Here is a 26,779-nt window from a genome sequence, read left to right as displayed (position 1 = left end):
ATTCCAGCCGGTGCAAGTGGAGGAGTGGGGAATCAAACCTGGTTCTCCCAGATAAGAGCCCGCACACTTAACCACTACACCAAACTGTAAGGAACTATTCCAGCCCTTTCTTATCACTTGAGTGCTCCTAAAATCCATCAAGAAATCCCACGCTGGTTCCTTGGACACAAACTACACTTTACATTAGTAATCTGAGATCTGATCTCCCGATGTATAACTTAGCTTTAAAAAGCAAGTGCTTCTGAAGCCTCCTTTCCCCTCCTGTGCTGTTTCCGTAATGGAAAGAAAACCAGAGGCAGTTGCTCAGTGGAAGAGCCTCTGTTTTGCATGCAGAAGGTCCCAGGTTCAATCCTTGGCATCTCCAACTCCTGGCACAGGCTAATAGGGTCTGAACTTGCTGAGACTAAAAGGGAAAATGATCTTGGGGTCACCATGGGTAGCTCAATCAAAGTGTCAAGCCAGTGTGCTGCAGTGGTGAAAAAGGCAAATTTTACATGAGGGATTATTAGGAAAAGGACTGAGGAAAAAAAGAAGAAGAAGATGATGATGATAATATTGGATTTATACCCCACCCTTCACTCTGCATCTCAGAGTCTCAGAGCAGCTTACAATCTTCTTTACCTTCTCCCCACCCCACAACAGACACCCTGTGAAGTAGGTGGGGCTGTATCACTAGCCAGCCCAAGCAGGCCTCGCTCGCCTGGGACTCTCCTTTCTTGCATCAGGTTGCTTTGGGCTGGTGGGGGGGATATGCTAATGAGTTATGCTAATGAGCTCCACCACCTATTTTTCTACAAAATGACCCCTGGGTATAGCCAATATTGCAATGCCCCTGTATAGATCTCTCACGCAGCCTCATTTGAAATGCTGCGTACAGTTCTGATTACTCTATCTCCAAAAGGATATTGCAAAGCTGGAAAAAGTACAGAGGAGGGCAATCCAGATGATTGGGGGAGGCGGGGTTGGAGTACCTCCCCTACGAGGAAAGGCTGAAGACTCTGTAAAAAAAAAAAAAACCCTGCTAAGGGGGGACATGATAGAGGTTCATAAACTGATGCATGGGATGGAGAGAGTCGTGAAAGGGGATTTTTTCCCCCTCTCTCTCCCAAAATACTAGAACTGAACGGCATCCAATGAAGCCGTTCCAATAAGGGGTAGTGTGCTCGGGACGGACAAAAGGAAATGCTGCTTTACACAGAGAGTGATTAAAGTTTGGAATTTGCTGCCAGAAGTTGTAACGATGGCCACAGGAATAAACAGCTTGATAAGGGGATTAGATAGATTTGTGGAGGATAAGCCTATCATGGTGACTGAGGGGAACCTCTGCATTCAGGGGCACTAAGCCTCTGAATCCCAGAACCAGGAGGCAACCTCAGGGGAAGACCTCGGCCTCTGTGCCCTATTGTTGACCATCCAGAAGGACTGGTTGGCCAGCGTGTGAGGCAGGAGGCTGGACTAGATGGCCAACTGATCTGCTCCAACAGGGCTCTTCTTATGCTCTTAAGAATGACTGCCCCCCACCACAGCGATCAGCAGGGAGCATGACAGCACTTAACTACTTCTGGGTGCCTGACCAAGCAGAAGGCTGAATTCCAAGGGTAGAATTTTAGCAGGCAGAATTCCAGCAGGAGCTCCTTTGCATATTAGGCCACACACCCCTGATGTAGCCAATCCTCCTGGAGCTTACAAAAAAGAGCCTTGTAAGCTCTTGAAGGATTGGCTACATCAAGGGGGTGTGGCCTATTATGCAAAGGAGCTCCTGCTAGAATTCTACCCTTGCCAAGGACTGTCATTATCTTCAAGGGAAAAGAAAAGTTATAAAGCTTCCAGAGGAGATCTAAAGTGGGTATTCATGGTGACATTTTGTGGTTTGAGTTAGCCGGACTGTACTGTACTGTTCCAGAACAAAACCAGCCTTGTTATGGTGCATAAGGGAGAAGAAGCAGGAATCCTGCCCAGATGAAAACAAAAACACAGACCCAAGTTTTCCGATAGCTACGCCGTTTAATTAAGGATCACATTTTTATTTCTTTTCGGGGACCACCCTGAGAAAGATGCAGAACAGAGTACAAAATGATATCCATTTGCAATTTGGGGTGGTGGTGGTGGGGGGGGGGGGAATGGGACAGCTCTGGAGGGTTAAAATAGCTCCATTCACTCACCGCGGCCTCCGGAAAGCCAATCCGTACTGCTGACAGGCCAAGCCGACCGTAGGTGTGTATACTATAGGCATGAATCTTTCTATATCCGATGTGAGAACTCGGTAGAAGAGCTTCTCGTTTCGGTCTTGGAGGGTCATCAAGATGATATACCTGGAAGGGACACAGCAAGGAGAAGGTGGTCAGCAGATGGGGGTGCCAACCCTCTAGGTGAGGTCTGGAGGGCTCCCCAAACTACTACAGAGATCGGTTCCCCTGGATATGACGGGTGTTTTGGAGGATGGACTCTACGGCCTTACACCCCACCAAGGTCCCTCCCTAAACCCCATCCTCCTCAGACTCTTCCCCCCAAATCCCCAGGAATTTCCCAGTGGAGCCAGCTGTAGACAATTCAGCCCATCCTTGGCTTGATCTGAAAAATTTCCATCAGGTTTCCTCATGACTTCCAGAGTAATTATCAAGAAGCAAGTTTCGTGTACGTGCCACAATTTTGCAGGGGGGAGAAGCCAGAAATCGGCGTCTGAGAATGTGAGCTGTTGTGTTTTATTTTTTAAAGACAAGCTAAGTTTCTAGCCCTTATGGTTGCAATATTATACCTGAAAGGAGGGGTTGTTTTGTAGAAAAACAGGTGTTGGAGCTCATCCAGGGATTGTTATGCAGCTGCACCTACTATTCAATGGACAAGGTGGGAAGGAGGAGGTGGAACTCTCAGAAAGGTTCAAGAGCTGTGCTCCTGTGAACTCCCACTGAATCCAAAGCCTACCTGAAAGCATGCAGGCAAAATGTGCGAAATATCAAGAGGCTAGAGGAACGGCTGCTGAAGATTCTCATTGGTCAACATCAGGGCTTTTTTTTTTTTGTAGCAGGAACTCCTTTGCATATTGGGCCACACACCTCTGATGGAGCCAATCCTCCAAGAGCTTACAGCAGGCCCTGTAAGAAGAGCCCTGTTAGCTCTTGGAGGATTGGCTACATCAGGGGTGTGTGGCCTAATATGCAAAGGAGTTCCTGCTACAAAAAAAAGCCCCGGACAACATCAGATCTTCAGTGCCCCTACACACCTTCTTACCCTTGACTGGGAAAAGGTGAATACAATTACACTTGGTAGTGACAATGGCAGTAAGAACTGCTCACTTCTTAGGGACATGCAGCAAAAGTCCCTTATCCATAAAAAAGGCTATCCAACAGACCCAAGTAATTACAGGCCGTAAGTTTGTTACCAGTGGTGGGCAAATTATATGGTTAGGACCAGGGGACATTTTGTAGAAAAATAGGTGGTGGAGCTCATCCAGGGATTGTTATGCAGCTGCACATACTATTCAATGGACAAGGAGGTGGAGCTCTCAGAAACAGGAGGTATAAAACTCTCAGAAAGGTTCAGGAGCTGCACTCCTGTGAGCTCCCACTGAATCTGAGGCCTGTTTAGAACTGATAAAAGAAAGTACTTCTTCACCCAAAGGGTGATCAACACGTGGAATTCACTGCCATAGGAGATGGTGGCGGCGACATGCATAGACAGCTTCAAGGGGGTATTGGATAAGCATCTGGAGCAGAGGTCCATCAGTGGCTATTAGCCACAACTTATTGTTGGAACTTTCTGTCTGGGGCAGTGATGCTCTGTATTCTTGTGCTTGTGGGGGGCAGTGGAAGGGCTTCTAGCCCCACTGGTGGACCTCTTGACGGCACTTGGGGTTTTTTTGGCCACTGTGTGACACAGAGTGTTGGACTAGATGGGCCATTAGCCTGATCCAACATGGCTTCTCTTATGTTCTTATGCTTCTTCACTTTATAAGAAGTTACTTCTCTTGACTGAGGCTGAACCAATACCGAGTTGAGAGCAAGCTGGATTCTGTAAAAGAGTTGGTGCAGTTGACCTCTACCATACTCTTCAAACTTTTGTAGACAAGTATACGAGTTTAAAAGATGGTATGTTCCTTCTGTGACACAGTTTGCTTTGTCAGGCTCTCTTAATCGCACAGCAGAGCTACTGAGCCAAGCCTCTCTTCCTTCTATTGGCTGAGGTTCCTCCCCCTCCTGGTCTCCTAAGGAAGGAAGGAAAGAGCCAGAGCTTCCTTTGGCCAGTTCCCCTGATCCCATGGGAGAGATACAAAGAAAACACCTTTAAGACCAATGAGTGCTAATGTCTGAAGCATGTTTTATTTTAAGGGTTTTTTTTTTTAAAAATTGACTATGTTTGTTTGTATCCTTTATAAAGTTTCTATCCCTGCTATCTGGCATTACATTTTATGACACACATGGTCTGTCCTGACAAAGTCTTATTTATGTCAGATCCAGCCCTCTTATAAGTTATTTGTTAAAAGTTCAACTTATAACTTATTTGTTATAAGTTCAACACTCCTGCCTTTATGGATCTCAGAACAGCTTTTGATTCAGCATTTAGGCAAAGATTATGGGACAGAGTAAATCATCTATCAATAAGAATCTCATTAGGGTTTGTAGAATCTTTCGGGCTCAAGTGCCGTGTTCTACTGGAGAAAGTTTTCCTTCCAGACGTTTCGTTCTCAGCTGCGGAGAACATCCTCAGTGGCGTTGCAGCCGGAGCAGGCGCTCTGACCTTCTTGGCTGCTGTGCACTGAGTGAGGCCAGGGCTGCTGGAGAGCTGCTATTTCTATTGCTGGAGAGCTGCTATTTCTGCTCCGGCTGCAACGCCACTGAGGATGTTCTCCGCAGCTGAGAACGAAACGTCTGGAAGAAAAACTTTCTCCAGTAGAACACGGCACTTGAGCCCGAAAGATTCTACAAACCCTAATGATGTTGCCAGCCGTGAAAACCTGAAATCTTTGATAATAAGAATCTCCTTTTCTGATTTAACAACTATGTGGCAGAGAAATGAAGTGTAATGCTGGAGAAACAAAACGCTCTTTCTTATGGACTTTACACTTGCTCAGAGCCTCTGTTATTTGTTTATTTGAATCCTTTATTCAGCACCATTCTTCCTTACAGAGTTCACGGGAGCTTACAACATAGACAAAATGCATAAAATAGAATCTCTTCCCCGGCATGATGAAACCCCTTGATCCGATCCTGGAATCTGGTTAGCAGCAATCTAATCGAGTGAACTCTTGAATTTGCCCACTGACCGAGTTCCAATTGTTTTGATCCTCATTCTGTTTTGTAATTTTTTAAAAATTTAAGTTATGTGTATAAACAACTCTGATTCTAAGCCACTTGAGCAGTTCTCTCCCAAAACAACAGGATAAGCATGAACACTGGGCAATTTGTATTACGTACTAGAATGAAAAAGTTAAGAGACATTTCCTCTTGCTGTTTCCTTTTGTTTTGTTTTTTTACATTTCCTTTTGACTTTCTGAATTGTTTTACCCTAGGATAGTGTATTATCCTGTGTGTGACAGGATGCTAGACTAAATGGACCACTAGTCTGATCCGGCAGGGCTCTTCTTAAGTTCTTATAATCAGTTACCAGGTGCCAACATTGAGGAAAGGTACTGGCTTCCATGTGGTATTTGCTGGCCCCAGGGCTTTTTTTGTGCGTGTTAGGCCACACACCCCTGAGGTAGCCAATCTTCTTGGAGCTTACAGTAGGCCCTGTACTCAGAACCCTGTAAGCTCTTGGAGGATTGGCTACATCAGGGGGGTGGGGCCCAGGGGTGGAATTCTAGCAGAAGCTCCTTTGCATATTAGGCCACACACCCCTGAGGTAGCCAATCCTCCTGGAGCTTACAGTAGGCCCTGTACTAAGAACCTTGTAAGCTCTTGGAGGATTGGCTACATCAGGGGTGTGTGGCCTAATATGCAAAGAAGTTCCTGCTACCAAAAAAGCCCTGGCTGACCCTCCACGGCAACTTCTCTGCGAAGCTGGATGCTGGACCAGATGACTGGTCTGATCCAGCAGGGTTCTTCTTACGTCCATCCCCAAGGCATTCCCAGATCAAGCTTGCCTGCTACCGGATTTGCTTCTGTTCTGTAGGGCCTGCAAGACGGAGCTGTTTCGCTGGGCCCTCTGGTTCAGGCAAGCGGACATCCTCTCATTCTACTATCTGTACCATCTATTGCCCTCCCCCACAATGGACTGAAAAGCTATAATGAGCTGAAAAATTATGTTTTCACCTGAAATATGTGTCTGCCTGCCTATGTATATTATTAACTCATTGCCGTATTATAACTGTTTTACCATGACTGTGATCCGCCCTGAGCCCATATTGGAAAGGGCGGAATATAAACCAACCAAATAAAATAAATATTCACATTTCATGAAGACAAGCTGAGGCTCAGACCGATTTCCCACTCGCCTTATGCTGCTCTCACGCTTTTCTTCTCAGCAGGGCTTCCTTCCGATTTCGTGGTATCTGCTCCGGGGCTGCAACCCGCTTCGGCTTTTTCGCACGGCAAATTGAAACCTCTAAAAACCAGTTTCTGTTTGCTGCGTGAAAGAGCCGAAGCTAGTTGCAGCCCCGGGCGCAGAGAGTGTGAAATCGGACGGAAGTCCCGCTGAGAAGGAGCGTAAGAGCGGCATAAGGCGAGTGGGAAATGGGTCTAAGTGTTTTGTATTCCATGTGCTTGCAACAACAACAACACCATTCAGAAGTGGAGGCCTACGGAACTTCTTCCTTTATCCCCAGTATACCCCCAGGGTTGACAACTCCAGGCTGGAAATTCCTGGGACAGGTGAGGTTTGGGGAGAAGAACCTCAGCGGAGTATAGTGCCACAGAGTCCACTCTCCAAAGCAGCCAGTTTCTCCAGGGGAACGGATCTCTGCCATTTTGGGGCTCAGTTGTAATTCTGAGAAGCCTTTGGCCCCCACCTGAAGGCCGACAACTCATATCGCAAATGCCTCCGTCCAGAGGTGGAATTCTAGCAGGAGCTCCTTTGCATATTAGGCCACATACCCCCGATGTAGCCAGTCCTCCAAGAGCTTACAAGGCTCTTTTTTGTAAGCTCTTGGAGGATTGGCTATATCAGGGAGGTGTGGCCTAATATGCAAAGGAGCTCCTGCTAGAATTCCACCCCTGACCAAGGTTATTCTTAAGACCTGACCAAAAAGACCTCAATATGAATTCCACCCCTATCTTCACCCCCTCAGAAGAGTCAGCCAATGAAGGTGACATGGGAAAAAGAAAACCTTGCTTGTGTACCTTCACAGGCTGGTCACAGACCTTACCGAAAAGTTCTCGGATCACGCCATACTTACTTGTCTAAGTCGCTGGATTTGGTCTCGTAGCTCTTTAGAACGCGGAGGACTTGGACGTCTTGGCTCAAGAAGCAAGGGGGAAGCAGGCCATGAATGCCAAGCTGGAGTCTTTCCTCAAGCGTAAAGGCCATCCCCTGGGAAGGAAGAGAGAGCAGGTCGGTCAGAGCCCAGGAAGAGAGCTGCTCTCTCCATCAGAAAGAAACGTAATTAGATTTCCACTTCAGTGAGCCCATTCATAACACGCTGCAAAGCAGGATGGCTAACATGGGGCCCTTTCAAACACGGATGCACTCCACATGGAAACCAATGGAAAAAGCAGTCTCTTGTCACTCCTGGAAGGGGCAAGATGTTGGAAAGGCTCTTGACCATCATGGTCAATCACAAACCAGTAGATTGGCATGACCTACCTTGCAGGTTTGTTTTGAGGATAACAATGGAAGAGGGAAGAACTGTGCAGGCTGCTTTGCGTTCCTCGGAGACAGCGGAAAATAACAAAATAGGGGGATGTACACACACAATCCTCAATGTACACACAAAATAGCGGGGGTGTACACACACAATCCCGGCATGCAGGCAACACAACTGAGTGTGATTATATTGCTGGGCTCAGATCTGAGAGAACCAAGTCTGGAACTCCATTCTGCCATGGACGTCTGCGGGGTCACCTTGGGCCAATCTCACCCTACCCTACCCTACAATATTTTATTTATTTACGTTATATTTATATCCCGCCTATTCTATGCAGACTCAAGGCGACTAACAACATAAAAATAAAACAAAATAGGAGTCACGTTGCTCTTTTAAGACCAACTTAGTTTTATTCAGAACGTAAGCTTTCATGTGCTCTCTAAGTACACTTCATCAGATGAGGAATCCGGTACAGTACCTGCTTCACGTTCGTCAGAAAGTGGGGGGAGGGGAGGGAAACGTCTGCAGGGAACTCTATTATTCGCTATGGAGATTTATTCCCATAGAAAACCATGGAGAATTGATCTGCAGGTATCTAGGGCTCTGGGGGGGCTGTTTTTTGAGGTAGAGGCACCTAATTTTCAGGATAGCATCTAGTGCCCCTCCCCAAAATACCCCCCAAGTTTCAAAAAGATTGGACCAGGGGGCCCAATTCTATGAGCCCCAAAAGAAGGGGCCCCTATCCTTCATTATTTCCTATGGAAGGAATTGAAAAGGTGTGCCGTCCCTTTAAATGTGATGGCCAGAACTTCCTTTGGAGTTCAATTATGCTTGTTACAGCCTTGATCTTGGCTCCACCCCTAATGTCTCCTGGCTCCACCCCCAAAGTCTCCTGGCTCCACCCCCAAAGTCCCCAGATATTTCTTGAATTGGACTTGGCAACCCTAAACACTTTATATAGCCAATTCATTGGAACTAAACAAAGGCAATCATCAAACAAAAATCAAAATCGCTCAACAGAGCTCAAAATTCAGCTATTATTTCTCTAGTTCCAAAGAAATTATCTCAATGCTGTGATTGATTGGTAATATATCCTGCTGTCTGTAAACTTCTTTGTTGTAAGTCCCTTGAGGTCCCTGTTGAGGAGAAAAGTGGGATACAAACAAAGCAAATCAATAAAGCCTGAAATCTGCTATGTGCTGAGTCTGCATGAGATGAGCAAGTTAGGCACGAGAGACAGGGCCTATTCCACTGTGGCCCCAACAGTCTGTAGCCCTGTCTCCCTGGAGACCTGGTTGGTCCCCTCACTAATGGCCTTCTGGAGACCTGGGCCACACTCTCATTGACTGAACCATTTTCTAGACCAGAGAGTTCCCAACTTTTTTGCACTTGCAAGCACCTTTGGAGTTCTGACATATCATGTCAGGCCCAACCACAAAATGGCTGCCGCAGCAGGCAGGGCCTGCCACAATATAGCTGTTATAACTTACTTTCAGTCACACAGTGAAGATCCTTGTGTTGTGGCGGCTAAGCTACTATTGGCCAAACCGACATTTTCTTAAAAAACCCCACTGCCAATCAATTCCCGAATGGTCAATCAGATACCTTGCCTAACCTGACTCCACCCACTCTTTGATGGGTGATGGGGAAGGTGCCGGAAGGCACCATAGCACCCCTGGGCACCACAATGGAGACCACTGATCTAGTTTCCTGCTAAGTTATTTGAGGGTTGCCAATCCCCAGGTGGGGGCAGGGGATCCCCCAGTTTGGAGGCCCTCCCCCCACTACAGGGTCATCAGAAAGTGGGGGAGGGGGGAAGGAAATGTCTGCTGGGCACCCCATTATTCCCCATAGAGACCCATTCCCCTAGGGTATAATGGAGAATTGATCTGTGGGTATCGGGAGCTGTGTTTTGAGGTAGAGGCATCAAAGTTGCAGCACAGCATCCAGTACCTCTCCTCAAAACACCTGCCAAGTTTTAAAAAGACTGGACCAGAGGGTCCAATTCTATGAGTCCCAAAAGAAGGTGTGCAGTCCTTTTAAATGTGATGACCAGAACTCCCTTCAGAGTTCAATTGTGCTTCACACCCTTGCTCGTGGCTCCGCCCCCAAAGTCTCCCAGCTCCACTCTCAAAGTCCCCAGATATTTCTTGAGTTGGAACTGGCAACCTTAGTTATTTGTTTTAATTATGATGCCCTCCACCCGTCTTCTCTTTCAGATACAAAAAGTTTTACTTTCACATTTAAAGATTTCATTTTGGGATTCATCACAAGAAAATATTAGAAATCGACGCTTCATTACGGTTTTCAGCTGCCGGACTGCTGTTATTTCTGGGACCCTGACACATTTTTTTAAATCCCACCCTTCTTCTAAGGAAATGGGAACTGTGTGTATGAGGCTGTTCCTTCTCCATTTTATTCTGCCCCAAACCTTGTGAGGTTGGACGGGCTGTGAGTGCATGAGTGCCGTGAGGTCACCAGTGAGCTTCAGAATAGAGCTAGGATCTGAACCCAGATCGTAGCCACTGCATTCCACAAGCTCTCCTGAAGCTCTGCCCCGTTAAGTTTTCTCTCTCCTTCTTTGCGTGGACACAAGCAGAATATGCTTTTGAAAATGTGCATCTTGCTGTCGAAGATAAATATGAGCCTGCCTTGCGCTGCATCAGATCCTTGGTCCATCAAGGCCAGTAGGCCAGCCTGCCATCCCCCAGTTACAGTAGACAAGGGGCGTCAAACTCATTTGTTATGAGGGTTGGATCTGACATAAATGAGACCTTGTTGGGCCGGGCCGTGTATGTCATAAAATGTAACGCCAGGTAGCGGAGATATTACATTTATAAAGAACACAAACACAAGCAAATATTTTTTTAAACAAAACCTTAAAATAAAACATGCTTAAAATATTAGCACACTTGTGATATTTTGTTTATTTAACAGTCTATGATAACTGACCCCTCTAGCTCTGAATTACTGCATCAAAATCTGGAGACAATGTCTGTGCTGTAGCAATCCTGAGCACGCTGTTCAGGTTTGTTCAGGTGTGCACCTGTAAGTTGCAAACCTACTTTTGATTTAGTGACATTCATTACAGAAATCTCAAAGCCAGTGCTTTGAGCCTAAGTCCCAGAGGAAAAACATGAAATGGCTGTGCATTCTGAGCCTTTGTGCACAAGTTGCTTCATGTGCTGGTCAGCCAATGGAGAAAATAGAGGCTTCGCTCTGTAGTTCCTGTGCGATTGAGCAAGTCTGGCAAAGCAAGCTGTTATGCAGAAGGAAGCAAGAGACGGAGAAGGAAGCAGACGACAATGAGCTACTCGCAGGCCAGATAAGAGCCCTCCAGGGGCCTGATCCAGCCCTCAGGCCACACATTTGACACCCCTGCAGTAGATTGCCCTTTCCAGCCACCCAGAATGTCCAGAATTGCTATCTGACAACTGCAGAATGGTCTTTGCTCTAAGGGGTCCGGATCACCTTTTGGTTGGCTCAGCTTCCCCCCTCCCTCACCCTTCGGTGGCTAGGTGTGCATGTCTTTATCCTTCCAGGGAGGAAATTTTGCTTTGCTGGCAGAATCGGCTGCACTTAACGTGGCTGTCTGAGCCAGCCCCGTGTTCTCAGGATGACTAAAGAGATCGGGATGGGCAGCCGTCGTGCCAAAAGCAATATTGTTTTCATTTTAAGTTATTGCATTGGGGAGAATCGAGAAATGAAACATACGTTGTTGTTTTTTTAAATTCCCATCTGAAGGCTTGCCAAAGGGTGGTGTGACTCACGGCTTCCATCTCGAATAATGAACAATTCAGCTGTCTTGAACAGCATGCGGTGACGAATTAGGGTAAACTGGACAAAAATATTTTTATTAAAATATTGGCTTTCATTTCTGTTCCATGGTAACACTTGGAGACTGATTTGCAACAGTGGTTTTTGTTTTAAATCTTTCCTCCCATCAGTGTGTGTGTGTGTGTGTGTGTGTGTGCGTTTCCCAGCCTCCGCTTATAATGATTCATCTTTCCAATTTTACTGTATTTCGTTATTTTGTCATTGATACTGCTGATTATAATCAACGGAAAGGTACTTTTTGCACCATTGTTTAGAACAATATGGCCGCTTGGCAACCCACGACATATTCCAATCCCTTCACTCATCAGTCTGATGGAATGCCCAGCGTGTGCCAGCTCAGAAGCGGCAGCTTATATGCTACAGCTGGCCTTGGCATTGCCACTTAGGCTGACAGCTACACTCAAGGAGGTATTTCTGAGCAGGGCAATAACACCTCTGCCTCCACAGCTGTGAGGGGAGAGAGACCTTAGAGGTCTCAACAGCACTGCAGAAGCTCCAGGGTCTCCTCCATTTTAACTGCTGGGAAGGCTGAGGGATGGCCCAGCTCAAAAGCCATACGTGACTGAGGTGCACTGCATTAATATCAGTCTTCTGCTTCCGAACTATCTTTCAAAAGTGCTTCCTGGCCAAGTGTAAATGAGTCTCAATGCACAGCATCTAAGATTCACACATTGCTCAAAATCCATGGATAACTCTGAGATGTCCTGCATTAATATCAGTCTTCTGCTTCCGGACTGTCCTTCAAAAGTGCTTCCTGGCCAAGTGTAAATGAGTCTCAGTGCAGAGCATCTAAGATTCACACACTGCTCAAAATCCATGGATAACTCTGAGGTGCCCTGCATTAATATCAGTCTTCTGCTTCCGGACTGTCCTTCAAAAGTGCTTCCTGGCCAAATGTAAATGAGTCTCAGTGCAGAGCATCTAAGATTCACACACTGCTCAAAATCCATGGATAACTCTGAGGTGCCCTGCATTAATATCAGTCTTCTGCTTCCAGACTGTCCTTCAAAAGTACTTCCTGGCCAAGTGTAAATGAGTCTCAGTGCAGAGCATCTAAGATTCACACACTGCTCAAAATCCATGGATAACTCTGATATGCCATTTATTAATATCAGTCTTCTGCTTCTGGACTGTCCTTCAAAAGTACTTCCTGGCCAAGTGTAAATGAGTCTCAGTGCAGAGCATCTAAGATTCATACACTGCTCAAAATCCATGGATAACTCTAAGATGCCCTGCATTAATATCAGTCTTCTGCTTCCGGACTGTCCTTCAAAAGTGCTTCCTGGCCAAGTGTAAATGAGTCTCAGTGCAGAGCATCTAAGATTCATACACTGCTCAAAATCCATGGATAACTCTGAGATGCCCTGCATTAATATCAGTCTTCTGCTTCCGGACTGTCCTTCAAAAGTGCTTCCTGGCCAAGTGTAAATGAGTCTCAGTGTAGAGCCCCTAAGATTCACACACTACTCAAAATCCATAGATAACTTTGAGGTGCCCTGCATTAATATCAGTCTTCTGTTTCAGGTCTCTACTTGAATCTAGGTGTTCTGCTGCAGACCTACAGGGCTCCCTTCTGAAACTGAACGGTTGCTGGATTTCCCCAGTTGTTTGGGGTTCAACACCCTCACCAACAGGAATGAGGCTCTCTCGAATGTTCCCTATCAGAGAAATCTACATTTTGGAAGCTGAACTCTGGGACTCCGGGAGAAAGGACAGCTTGAAAACATCACCTTGGAGTTGGGGCCTCCGCTGATGACTGTTTTCCAAGTCTTCACTCAGCGCTTTGTTGTCGGCTGACAAAGAGCCATCTTGTCTTCGGTGCTGAGAATATGGAAATATATTCCAGGTCGGTCGCAGTAACTAACAGCGAGAGCCTTCTGCTTTCTCCTGAGCCCTGCCAAGTGACTTGAAAACAACTTCCCTTTTTCTTATCGACAATATGATTCTTTGACTGCCGCCTCCTCCCGCTGCAGGCTCCTTTTTCAGCGCTGCTCATTTCCAGCTTGGCAATAAAGCTGCCCCCCCCCCTCAAAAGAATGAACAGACAAGAATGTACAAGGCCTTTTTGCTTGCCTTGGACATAAATTCAAGCAGTCCGTCTGCTGGCTTTTCTCTCCGATGCCATCTTTTAGCCACATGGTACCCTTTGGACCAATCACACGGCCCCATCTGCGCGAGTCAAAGTTTACTCTTAACAATATGTAAGAGCTGCAATTCTTTGTCTTCATTGGGACTGCGATTTGGCCGGAATCGAGGCATGCGGAACCCTGCTGTTCGATTCACTAGACACAAAATGACTTTTTCATTTCATCAGGCGAGAACTCTGTCATTTCAAAGGGAGATACAATGGCGCGCACAATACTGAGAACTGAATAAAGAGCAGGGCATTTTTTGTAGCAGGAACTCCTTTCCCAAAAGACCAGGAGGGGGAGGATCCTCAGCCAATAGAAGGAAGAGAGGCTTGGCTCAGCAGCTCTCCTGTGCGACTGAGAGAGCCTGGCAAAGCAAGCTGTCCCTCCTCCCCTTCCTCTCACATCACCTACTGCCAGGTCCTTTAACTGGAGATGCTGGGGATTGAGCCTGGGACCTTCTGCATGCCAAGCAGATGCTCTGTCACTGAGCCTCAGCCCCTCTATAGTCTCAGGTAGAGGTCATTTGCACCACCTACTGCCTGATCCTTTAACTGGAGATGCCGGGGATTGAACCTGGGACCTTCTGCATGCCAAGCAAAGGCTCTGCCACTGAACCATGGCCCCTCTCCCCACTACTCCATCAAGGTCAGTAGCGGAAGCAGCGGCTGACAACAGCTAGTAACTTTTGAGGCCTGCTCTCTGAACATTGCCAGATTTGGCATAGAATAAACCATAGGTCTCAGCTCACATCAAATTGATCCCAGCCGGATCACATGCATGTTTCTCAAGGCATGTTTCACTGTATTCCTATTGCAACTGCCACAAATTAATGCCCTTGTGTGTTTGATTTACAGACACCACTCAAGCGAAACATCTGTCCCATGAGTCGCTCTTCAAAGGACGCAGACACTTGGCCCAGGCCAGTGAGAGATACGTTTGAGCTGCTGATTCCCAGCAAAGGCCTGTCTTCCATTTACAAGGAGAGATTTTTTTTCCAAAGTCAAAAGAGGTCTGCGGAAGAACAACAGAAACAGCTCCAAAGAGGAGCTGGGCATCTGTTGAACAGAGAAAGGATAATCGCAGCAGGAAAGAACGGGGCTGGGAAATGGGCGGGGGAGCAACGGTACAAAGTGCTTATCGCCATAAAAACATCCTTGCACCAAGCAGACTGTGTTTGTGGGGGAAATGCCCTTTAAGATTCTCATTAAAAACCTGGCAGGGAAAGGGATCACAACAGATCATAAAAGCATCTTTAAACCGTTCCTGGGTCTGCAAAAATGTAACATCTGCAGCTTGGGTTGAAAAAAGAGGACCAGAGATCATCTGTGATGGTGGCCAAATGAGAACAGCTTCAAGAGTTCCGAGATGCCCAAAGGGGGCATCTGATCTTCTAAATCTAATTTGCTTATGAAGAGTCTCAGCGCTTTTTTTTGGTAGAAAAAGTCCAGCAGGAACTCATTTGCCTATCAGGCCACACCCCCTGACATCACCATTGTTTCACACAGGGCTTATGTGTAGAAAATGTCCTCCTCTACAAACAACAAGTGTTAGGAAAAACCTTTGACCCTGGAGAGCTGTTCCAAGACAAAGGAGACAAAACGGAACTAGGTGGACCAATGATCATACTAGATAGATAGATAGATAGATAGATAGATAGATAGATAGATAGATAGATAGATAGATAGATAGATAGATAGATAGATAGATAGATAGATAGATAGATAAGATGGATAGATTGGATGGATGGATGGATGGATGGATAGATAGATAGATAGATAGATAGATAGATAGATAGATAGATAGATAGATAGATAGATAGATAGATGATAGATAGATGATAGATAGATGATAGATAGATGATAGATAGATGATAGATAGATAGATAGATAGATAGATAGATAGATAGATAGATAGATAGATAGATAGATAGATAGATAGATAGATAGATAGATAGATAGAGTCCACCTTGTGATCTTGGACTAGTGAGTTATTTCACAGCCTAATCTACTTTACAGGATTGTTTTGTGGATAAACCAGATAGCGGCATGCTGTCATAAGCTCCAGGAAGGTGGGATGGATAAAATTTTTAGGCACACATACACACAAATGATTCTTTACTCTTAGAAAAGAAAAAGAAAATCAAAAAGCATATTCTGCTAGTACTATCTCTGCTTCATTTCTCAAGCTCCTAGTCCTCATCACTACATCCATTTTGTGGCCACCCCTGCCCCTATGCTCACAGATTCTCAATCTCCAGGCATTCCTCACTACAAATACATACCACTTCAGGCTACTTAAGTTGTTTAGTAAACTTAAACACAGCACCTTCTGAGAGGATTTCAGGGGCAGGAAACCACAGGGTTTTGGCAAATCCCAGAGTGCCTTCTTGAATGTCATGAAGTCACTTCCTGTTTTTGCCAGAAGAGCTGGTGCTTCCCCTCAAAATACTAGCAGAAATGTCCGGAAGGTCTCCCACTATTGTTAAAATATCCCTGATATTTTACACTATCAAAAATGTACATACAAAAGACTCAGATGATTAGCTTTCCTAACCCCGTCTTGCCTTCTCTGACCAGGAATAGTTCTTTAAGGTCTCAGCTAAAGCCTTTCCCAGGTCTGTTAAGAAGAAATATCAGGAATGTGAACTAGCAAGGCTTATTTTTTTTTTAGCAGGAACTCTTTTGCATATTAGGCCACACCTCTCTGATGCAGCCAATCCTTCTGGAGCTTACAGTAAGCCTGTAAGAAGAGCCCTTAAAGCTCTTGGAGGATTGGCTATATCAGGGGTGCGTGGCCTAATATGCAAAGGAGTTCCTGCTACAAAAAAAACCCCTCTGTGAACCGGTGACCTCCAATTATGCACAGGTGGGAAGCTGATCACATGTCTCCTGGCTTTGTTCCTGCCATGATTCTGCCACAAGGTTTTACGCAGGGGGAAAAATATAACCCAACCCTGGCGCTCTGCGGCTTCAGTTGCAGGTTGGCAAGGAAATTTGGCCTTCACTAGGTAGCGGATCCTAATGTACTTGCTGGCTGGCCGGGTTCCTTTCAAAGCATTCTTACTTACTGGGGAACGTCTGTGTTTGGAGCTGACAAAGCCAATGGGGAGGGGGGGGGAAGGAAAGGAAATGTTTGCTCCGGGTGTATCTGCGCTGACAGCAGAGATGTTATTGCAAACTTCCATGGCTGCAGGGATACACACGAAAAACCCCCTGGCATGCAGAGATTCCCCAAGCAATGTGAAGGTTCGTCACATGAAAACCTTTGAACTTGGCGAATTTGTAGCCGGGTGTTACTGCATTCCTTGGTCCGGTCCAGAACAAGTTCAATAATAACAACAGCAACAAAATTCAGGAGTAAGCTCACCCAAGCATGGTTTATCACAGGGGTGTCAAACATGTGGCCTCGGGGCTGAATCAAGCCCCCAGAGGGCTCCTATCAGGCCCCTGAGCAACTGGCTGTCATCTGTATCCTTCTCTCTCTCTCTCTTGCTTCCTTCTGCATCACAACTTGATTTGCCATATTTGCTCAATTGTACAGGAGCTGCGGAACAAAGCTTCTATTTTCACCATTGGCTGAGGATCCTCCCTTGGGGAGGAAGTGGGGGGAGGGATACCTTGCTTCAAAGGAAGCTCTAGCTCTTTCCTTCCTTCCCCAGGGGACCAGGATGGGGAAGAGCCTCTGCCAATGGAAGGAAGAGCGGCTCAGTAGCTCTGCTGTACAACTGAGAGAGCCTGGATTGCACAGAAGAAATACAAAGAAAGCACCTTTAATACCAACAAATGCTAATATTTTAAGCATATTTTATTTTAAGTTTTTTAAAAAAAACCTTTGTCTGTGTCCTTTATAAAGTTTATATCTCTGCTACCTAAGGTTGCCAAGTCCAATTCAAGAAATATCTGGGGACTTTGGGGGTGGAGCCAGGAGACATTGGGAGCGGAGCCAGGAACAAGGGTGTGACAAGCATAATTGAACTCCAAGAGAGTTCTGGCCATCACATTTAAAGGGGCAGCACACCTTTTTAAATGTCTTCCTTCCATAGGAAATAATGAAGGATGGGGCACCTTCTTTTGGGGCTCATAGAATTGGACCCCCTGGTCCACTTGTTTTGAAACTTGGGGAGTGCTTTGGGGAGAGGCACTAGATACTATACTGAAAGTTTGGTGCCTCTACCTCAAAAAACAGCTCCCCCAGAGCCCCCGAAACCTCCAGATCAATTCCCCATTATACCCTATGAGAATCGATCTCCACATAGGGAATAATGAAGTGCTCAGCAGACGTCTCCCTCCCCACCCCCTCCCCGTTTCTGGTGACTTTGAAGCGAGGGAGTGGCCTCTCTACTCACGAATTGCTGCCAACTTCTTTAAAGTAACACAGACACACCATCCCAAGAGGAAGCCTTTCAATCAGAGACTGAAGCCTCCGGAGGTGCAAAGGCACATGGTCCTCTGGGGGAGGGGCTTCCCCCCGCCTGCCAGCCGACTGGGGGCGGGAAGGAGTCTGGGAAAGCGGAAGAACCCCCACTGGGACCTGGGGATTGGCAAGCCTACTGCTACCTGACATTACATTTTAGGACACACATGGCCCGGCCCAGCAAGATCTCATTTATGTCAGATCCGGACCTCATGACAAATGAGTTTGACAACCCTGGTTTATCATCATCACAGATTTAGCAAGAGATTAAAACAAGTTCTATTATTACCACTATGGCTTTCAGTACAGCCAGCTGCTTAAATGGGGAGGCCCCCTGGATACCTCAGGCTAGCTCAGTCTCATGAAATCTTGAAAGCTAAGTGGGGTTGGCCCTGGCTAGTATTTGGGTAGGAGACCACCTAGGTCCACCTAGTTTAGTTTTCTCCTTTGACTGGCAACAGTATTCAGATAGGAAACCACCACGGAATACCAGGGTTGTGACATGGAAGAAGGCAATGGCAAACCACCTCTGAAGGTCTCTTCTGGTCTTGAAAGCCTGACAGGGTCACCAGAAGTCCACTATGACTCGATGACGAAGGAAGGAAGGAAGGAAGGAAGGAAGGAAGGAAGGAAGGAAGGAAGGAAGGAAGGAAGGGAGGGAGGGAGGGAGGGAGGGAGGGAGGGAGGGAGGGAGGGAGGGAGGGAGGGAGGAAGGAAGGAAGGAAGGAAGGAAGGAAGGAAGGAAGGAAGGAAGGAAGGAAGGAAGGAAGGAAGGAAGGAAGGAAGGAAGGAAGGAAGGAAGGAAGGAAGGAAGGAAGGAAGGAAGGAAGGAAGGAAGGAAGGAAGGAAGGAAGGAAGGAAGGAAGGGAGGGCTACTAGGAGAATATCCAGTGAATCATAGGGCCTTTCCACACTAGACTTTAGTCCATTTTTTTCTTCCCGAATATAATGGTTTATTAACCAAAATAAAAACAAGGTTACAAGAAAAAGGAGAAATTTACAAATCATACAGAAAAATAAACAGTTTCATTTTATGCAGAGGTATTGTCTTGCAATATTCCCATATTACCAAGTAGCAAATATCTGTTGAGTTATACATGCAGTTTATATATCGACAGTACTATCAGATTAAGGCAAGTATTTCATGAATTAGATAGATAGCTTGGTTTTTCGTAGGAGATGAGCGGAAAGGAGCACTTGAGGAAACAAAAAGAAACTACCTGTGTTTCCCACGTATTCATTACATTTTGTGAAGTGGGAATTCTTTCATAATGTGTAATCCAGTCAGTAACACAAAATAATCCCAAACTTTTAGGTGCCATTGATGAATTGTAAGCAGGGGTGGAATTCTAGCAGGAGCTCCTTTGCATATTAGGCCACACACCCCTGATGGAGCCAATCCTCCTGGAGCTTACAGTAGGCCCTGTAAGAAGAGCTCTGTAAACTCTTGGAGGATTCGCTCCATCAGGGGTATGTGTCCTAATATGCAAAGGAGCTCCTGCTAGAATTCCATCCCTGATCGTAAGGGTGTATTGGTTCTTTGAATTTGCAGCCAAAGCACTTTTCGCAGCAGTTAATAATGTTGAGATAAGGTCTCTGGTAGCACTAGGAATTAATATCCCCCACCCATAGATTTAATAGCATGAGAGTCAGATCAAAAGGAACATTCCAAGCTACACTTGAGTTCATTTCGTTTTTATCTAAATCCCGCCCCCCCATTTCCAAACTAAACTCGAGTTCACCCCGTTTTTATCTCTTTTTCCCCCCCATTTCCACATTACACCGAATTCACCCCAGTTTCACCCCACTATTGTCCTGGGTTTTCCTGCAAGGTAAATGAATGCAAGTCAAACTCAGAAAAAACCGAGTGGAGGTCCAAGTGTGGAAAGGGCCATCATTTCTCTGAAGGGACCTTCTCATGCCTCGTGCAATTATAATCCAACAACAAATCACAGAATGTTAGTTTCTCACTCTTCTTGGCTACTCGATGTAAGCAGATATATGGAGATTTCATTGGCTTGCTGGGGTGTTTTCGAGGTGCACAACAGGAGTCCCTCTTGGAGCAGAATTTTGGCTTCTGCCTTTAAAGCATAGCAACAACTAATAATAAAGGAGGGACCTCAAACATCTTGGCGGTATAGAAGGACAAACAAAGCCACATTCCGCCCACAGTCTTGTAGCCTAACCAGCTAGTCTTGTGGTTGTTTATTCAGCGTTTGTGCCCCACGGCATTCCACAAGACTTGCTCGCATGAAAGTGTGCAATGGATTGTAAATTTCCTAAGTGTATTTATTAATTTCATTTATATCCCGCCCTCCCCCACCTTGGCAGGCTCAGGGCGGCTAACAACAATCCATAAAAACACACCATAATAAATAAAACATTAGAATTACAATATAGAACAATAAAACATTAAAATAAAAACCAGTCTAGTAAATACAATTATACTGCGGTATAGATCTTTAGGCCGCATTGGCGGATCTTTAATTACCGTTTTTCTTAGCAGTCCGAATATGCTGATTTAAAAAGGATGGTCTTGCAGGCCCTGCGGAACTGTTCAAGGCTCCGCAGGGCCCGCAGCTCCTCGGGGAGTCGGTTCCATAGGGTAGGGGCCGCGATCGAAAAGGCCCGTATTCTGGTGCTCTGATATTTAACTTCCTTCGGCCCAGGGATAGTCATTAGGTTTTTCCCCGTTGACCTCAGTGCTCTCTGGGGTTCATATGGGGAAAGACGGTCCCTCAGGTAGGCAGGTCCTCGGGCACATTAATGTCCCTCAAAAACAGCTGAAGTGCTCAGCAGTGCATGATCCAAGGACATTTCCATGGCTCAATCCACCCTGTTGTCAGGAGACTCTATCTTGCACCTGTATGCCGGACAGAATTGCAGGCTAGAGTTGCCAGGTCTAGGTTGGGAAATACCTGCAGGATTAGGGGGTGGAGCTTGAGAAGGTTGAGATTTGGAGAGAAGAGGGACTTTAGTGGAGTATAATGCCATAGAGTCCATCTGCCAGAGCAGCCATTTTCTCTCTATGAACAGATTCTGTTGCCTGGAGATCAGTTATAATCTCAGGAAGAAGAAGACTGCAGATTTATACCTCGCCCTTCTCTCTGAATCAGAGACTCAGAGCGGCTTGCAATCTCCTATGTCTTCTCCCCCCACAACAGACACCCTGTGAGGTGGGTGGGGCTGAGACAGCTCTCACGGCAGCTGCCCTTTCATGGACAACTCCTGCCAGAGCTATGGCTGACCCAAGGCCACTCCAGCAGCTGCAAGTGGAGGGATGGGGGATCAAACCCGGTTCTCTCAGATAAGAGTCCGCACACTTAACCACTACACCAAAATGGCTCTTAGGAGATCTCCAGCTACCACCTGGAGGTTGGTAACCCTACTCCATGCAGTCCAAATATATGCATTTAGTAGGGTTGCCAGTGTCCAGATGGTGGCTGGAGATCTACTGTGATTAGAAGTGATCTCCAGGCAAAAGAGATCAGTTCACTTGGAGAAAATGGCTGCTCTGGAAAGTGGACTCTACATCATTATGCCCCGGGGAGGTCCCACCCCTTCCCCAAACCCCACCATCCTCAGAGCTGCACCCCCAAATCTCCAGGTATTTCCCAACCCAGAGCTGACAACCCTATTATTTAGGATCAGGCTTTCTGCAAAAAACAAACAAGGCATATCGCTTCATGGCATCAGAACCCACAGAGGAGTCCTGCCCTTAAAGAAAGAAATCTCATTTAAGTCAAGAGACAGGCAAAGACTGCAAAGCAAACGAAAAGATGACCAATTTCGCACTAGATCTTTTGTTATGTATTGAACTGGGATATGTAGTTCCTACCTGGCTCATTGGAGACAGGAGAGCAGAGCTTGGGGACTTGGGAACAATGGGCAGCAGGATCCAAAATATCTGCTGCCCTAAACCAATCACAGGCCCCCGGCCTGTTTGAATGTCCCAATGGCATGTTAGCGCGAGAACCAGAGCTGTATATATGTTGGGCCTGCAGGCCCCTTAGTCAGTCTTGTTGGTGTAGCCAGTTACCATGCTGCTTCCAGTAAAGAGCTGTTCTTACAGTGGCTTCGTCTCATCGATGCATTGAACCCGCTATATTATACCTTTAATCCTGGTTTAGCCCTGCCCCAAACTGGGATTCTGCACTAGAACCACAGAATTAGATAAACCAGCTCTATGACTCTATGATTCTAGTGTAGAATGACAACTTGGGGACAGAGATAAACCAGGATTAAAGGTCTAGTGCGAAATTGGTTGATGTGTTTACTAAGTGGGGTGGATGAGACCCCTGCACTGTCCCCCACAACTGGCTTTTACCTGATCCAGCCGCAAAGAAATACCAAAGATCTTCCACTGTGGGGAGCTGGAGACTACACAGACCCTCTTCCCAATTCTGAGAGTGCACATTAAAAGAGGACAACTGGATTCACCTTAAAGACCAGAAAAATGGTGGTGGTGGTGGTGGGGAGTTAATAATCTTTTGAGCAGGGCTTTTTTTTTGTAGCAGGAACTCCTTTGCATATTAGGCCACACACCCCTGATGTAGCCAATCCTCCAAGAGTTCACAGGACTCTTCATACAGGGCCTACGGTAAGCTCCAGGAAGTTTGGCTACATCAAGGGGTGTGGCCGAATATGCAAAGAAGTCCCTGTTACAAAAAAGCCCTGCTTTTGAGAGACGAGCTGCCTTGAACCAAGAAGATACGAAAGTCAGATACAAAAGGAGCTTTGACTCTCAAAATCTTATACCCCAAAAATCTCGTTGGTCTTTAAGGTGGGACTGGACCTGAATCTCACTTTTCTACAACAGGTAAAAAAACACAGCTACCCTCTGAATCTGCCATTAAGAGGGGAGCTCTTTCATTGAAGGACAAAGAAGATCCTGTGAATTTAGGGGGAGGTATTTGTGGGTTTCCTGCACTGTGCACGGGGTTGGACTAGATGACCCAGGAGATCCCTTCCAACTCTATGAGTGTATGATTCTATACACGATATTTCATTAGCCCAAATTAATTTCTCAAGAAGAAGATCTGGTCAGAAAAGGGAGGGCTCTGACCCCTCCCCCCCCTTCTGCTTCAAGCCACGCTTGTTGGAACAGATTTAAGGTGTCAGAAAAGATAAATTTCTTACATCATAAGCTTTTCCTGGACACAATATCATAATTAGCTACAAAAAGCTTCATAAAGAAACCTTTGAGTAAGAAGGAAAAAAAAACCTCACAAAGTTTGTGTGCTTTGTTAATCGGAACGATTCCTTTAGGTTGCCAATTCAGCCTTCTAAGAAACATCATCCGAGTTATGCACAGAACAGCAAATTTTATTTTTATTTTCAGTCGTGCCCTGATCATGCACAGGCCTGCCCACGTGGCACCAACAGCAAGTGAAGGAGAACATAAGAACATAAGAGAAGACATGCTGGATCAGGCCAATGGCCCATCCAGTGCAACATTCTGTGTCACACAGTGGCTAAAAAACCAGGCGTCATCAGGAGGTCCACCAGTGGGGCCAGGACTACTAGAAGCCCTCCCACTGTGGCCCCCAAGCACCAAGAATACAGAGCATCACCGCCCCTGATGGAGAGTTCCATCAACACGCTGTGGCTAATAGCCACCGATGGACCTCTGCTCCATATGTTTATCTAGTCCCTTCTTGAAGCTGTCTATGACACTGAAGCTATACAGAGACAATGTATATTCGATGAAATTGCTGAGCAGACAGGTTAAAATGGATAAAAGGAAGTACTTCTTCACCCAAAGGGTGATTAACACGTGGAATTCACTGCCACAGGAGGTGGTGGCGGCCACAAGCATAGCCACCTTCAAGAGGGGTTTAGATAAAAATATGGAGCAGAGGTCCATCAGTGGCTATTAGCCACAGTGTGTGTGTATATATAAAATTTTTGCCACTGTGTGACACAGAGTGTTGGACTGGATGGGCTGTTGGCCTGATCCAACATGGCTTCTCTTATGTTCTTAATGTACGGAACATGTGAGATCGTTCCTTCTTATCAACAACGAGATGGGCGTGAGCATGACCAGGGGTTATTTCATTAATAAAGAAAGAGCACAATAAAATTTAGAGCACGGGTGTCAAATTCGTTTGTTATGAGGGTCGAATCTGACATAAATGAGACCTTGTTAGTCTGGGCCACGTCAGGTACTTCTCGGCCACTAAAATTACTGCTGAAAGAGATGAGTTATACAGACTGACTATTGTTTTGCTGCACTCGTTACAACAGCAGCTCTTCAAAGTCCCAAGGAGAGAAAGGTCTTTGCCAGCATCGGCAAGCTAACATCCTTTACCTGGAGATACCAGGGATTGAACCTGGGACCTTCTGCATGAAAGACAGACGCTCTATTCCTGAGCCACAGCCCCTCCCCACTGAGTTAAGCATGACTGTGAGATTTTAAAAGCACTTCTCAAAACATTGCCTGCTTTAAAATTCCATGCAAAAGAATCCAACATCTGTTATTGTTCAGAACCACAGATGTCCAGTTGATCTTTGCTAGTCAGCAGAATTCCACCGCTGCATTTTTTTTTTTTAAAAAATCTGCTAGACTCTGGGCAGAGGACCAATGAAATTGCAATCAAACCACACTGCCTGGCGGGCTGCCCTCGCTAATCCTCTGAGCACACAACACACAAAAAGCCCCTGATACACTGAAAAGAAAACACAGGCACAATCCGACCACAGTTCAGAGTTTTTAAGCCTACAGGTTTTAGGCCTAATTCTCCTACTGTACTCAGTAGAGCTTAAAAGCGCGCAACTATTGTTGGAATAATATTATGCCCTGCATAATAACAATAACGTGCAAAATTATTTTCCCTTGCAAAAATATATACTTTATGGGCTGACTCCATTCTGCACCCTTATCTAAGTGGCGACCAGGGCGGATGTCCTTATTCTCCCATCCTCACTGATGCTAAGGCAGCCACTACATTGCCTTGGGAACCTATCAGCAGCCCCGGTATACTTTCCTGGCTATGATCTCATTTTTATTTACTTCCTTTATACTCTGCTTTTCTCACCAATGGGGACCCCAAGTGAAGCACAACACTACCTCCTTCTCCATTTTAGCACCACAACATCCCTGTGAGGTAGGTCAGGCTGTGTGTGTGTGTATGACTGGCCCAAGGTCTTCCAACAAGCACCTATGACAGAGTGAGGATTTAAACCTGGGTTTCCTACATTCTAGTCCAGGGATGTCAAACGTGAAGCTTGAGGGCTGGATTAGGCCCCCGGATGGCTCCTATCAGACCCACGAGCCACTCGCTGTCATCTGCTTCCTTCTCTCTCTCTCTCTCTTGCTTCCTTCTGCATCACAGCTTGCTTTGCCAGGCCTGTTCAATTGTACAGGAGCTACAGAGCAAAGCCTCTGTTTTCTCCATTGGCTGACCAGCACATGAAGCAGCTTATGTACAAAAACTCACATGCCCAGCCATTTCATGTTTTCCTTTGGGTCTTAGGTTCAAAGCATTGACCATGAGATTTCTGTAATGAATGTCAATAAATCAAAGTAGGCTTGCAACTTCCAGACACACACCTGAACGACACCTGAACAGCATACTCAAGATTGCTACAGTACAGACATTGTCTCCAGATTTTGATGCAATAATTCAGAGCAAGAAGTCTCAGTTATTAGAAACTGTTAAATAATCCAAATGGTGCAAGAGCACTTATCTTTTAAACATATTTTAAGTTTTTTTTAAATGTGTTTGTGTGTGTCCTTTATAGAGTTTATATCCCCGCTACCTGGTATGACACACATGGCCCGGCCCAACAAGGTCTCATTTATGTCAGATCTGGCCGTCATAACAAATGAGTTCGGCACCCTTGTCCTAGTCTGATCACTCCAACATGCTGGTCTTGCTGATACTCTTTGTGCCCCAGCCAGCCCTATAGCTTTGCAATGAAGACCAATGCTCTGGCAAACAGCAGAGAAGATAACTAAGTTCAGGAGAAGATAGGAGGAGGAGGAGGAGGAGCAGAAGAAGATGATATTGGATTTATATCCCACCCTCTGCTCTGAATCTCAGTCTCAGAGTGCCTCACAATCTCCTTTACCTTCCTCCCCACCCAACAACAGACACCTTGTGAGGTAGGTGGGGCTGAGAGAGCTCTTACAGCCGCTGCCCTTTCACGGGCAACTCCTACGAGAGCTATGGCTGACCTAACTTCACCTGCCGCTGAGGCAAAAAAAAAGGAAACAGCTGCTCGGAAGCCATAAAAATGAGAACTTGAACCTGAGATCTCTTGGGGATCTTTTTGTGCGTGTTCCGAGTTAGCAGAAATCAGCGGAAAGATGACTTCCCATCCCAAGTTTGATCTGCATGCTGTGCTAATGGAAGCCAGACGTCAGCGTTGGGCCCACCGACAAAGAGAGCTTTCACAGTAATTTCCTGGGCACAACAGAAGGAAGCCAAGGATGACTGAGAACAAGTCAGCCATGTTTGGGAAGGAAGAGAGGGGCTAACCGAAGAAACAAAAGAAGGCCCAACTCATTCACGGAAGGTGAATGAGTACCGGGAAAGACAAAACAAGAGAAGGAGCTTGCTCCAATGAACAGCATCCACAAAGGGCAAACACTGGGATTAGGCATCGGCCCTCACAGTGCTACCAGGATTTCTTGTCAGAACTTCAGGCAGTTCCA

General features: G+C 46.1%; 1 protein-coding gene across 1 annotated transcript in view; it reads right to left on the bottom strand.

Annotated features, from left to right (window-relative positions):
- ME3 (malic enzyme 3) overlaps positions 1 to 26,779 on the bottom strand; it is a 152,691-nt gene that overhangs the window by 88,725 nt on the left and 37,187 nt on the right. Inside the window, exons 3-4 of the mRNA XM_060234997.1 lie at positions 7,331 to 7,464; positions 2,163 to 2,312 (exon numbers count right to left, since the gene is read on the bottom strand). Of these exons, the coding sequence (XP_060090980.1) occupies positions 2,163 to 2,312; positions 7,331 to 7,464 (284 nt within the window). The remainder of the gene's footprint in view (positions 1 to 2,162; positions 2,313 to 7,330; positions 7,465 to 26,779) is intronic.

Source organism: Heteronotia binoei, chromosome 3, assembly GCF_032191835.1.
Source record: "Heteronotia binoei isolate CCM8104 ecotype False Entrance Well chromosome 3, APGP_CSIRO_Hbin_v1, whole genome shotgun sequence".
NCBI lineage: Eukaryota > Metazoa > Chordata > Lepidosauria > Squamata > Gekkonidae > Heteronotia > Heteronotia binoei.
Note: the sequence above shows the minus strand (reverse complement) of the source record. Positions and strands in the feature narration are given on the sequence as shown.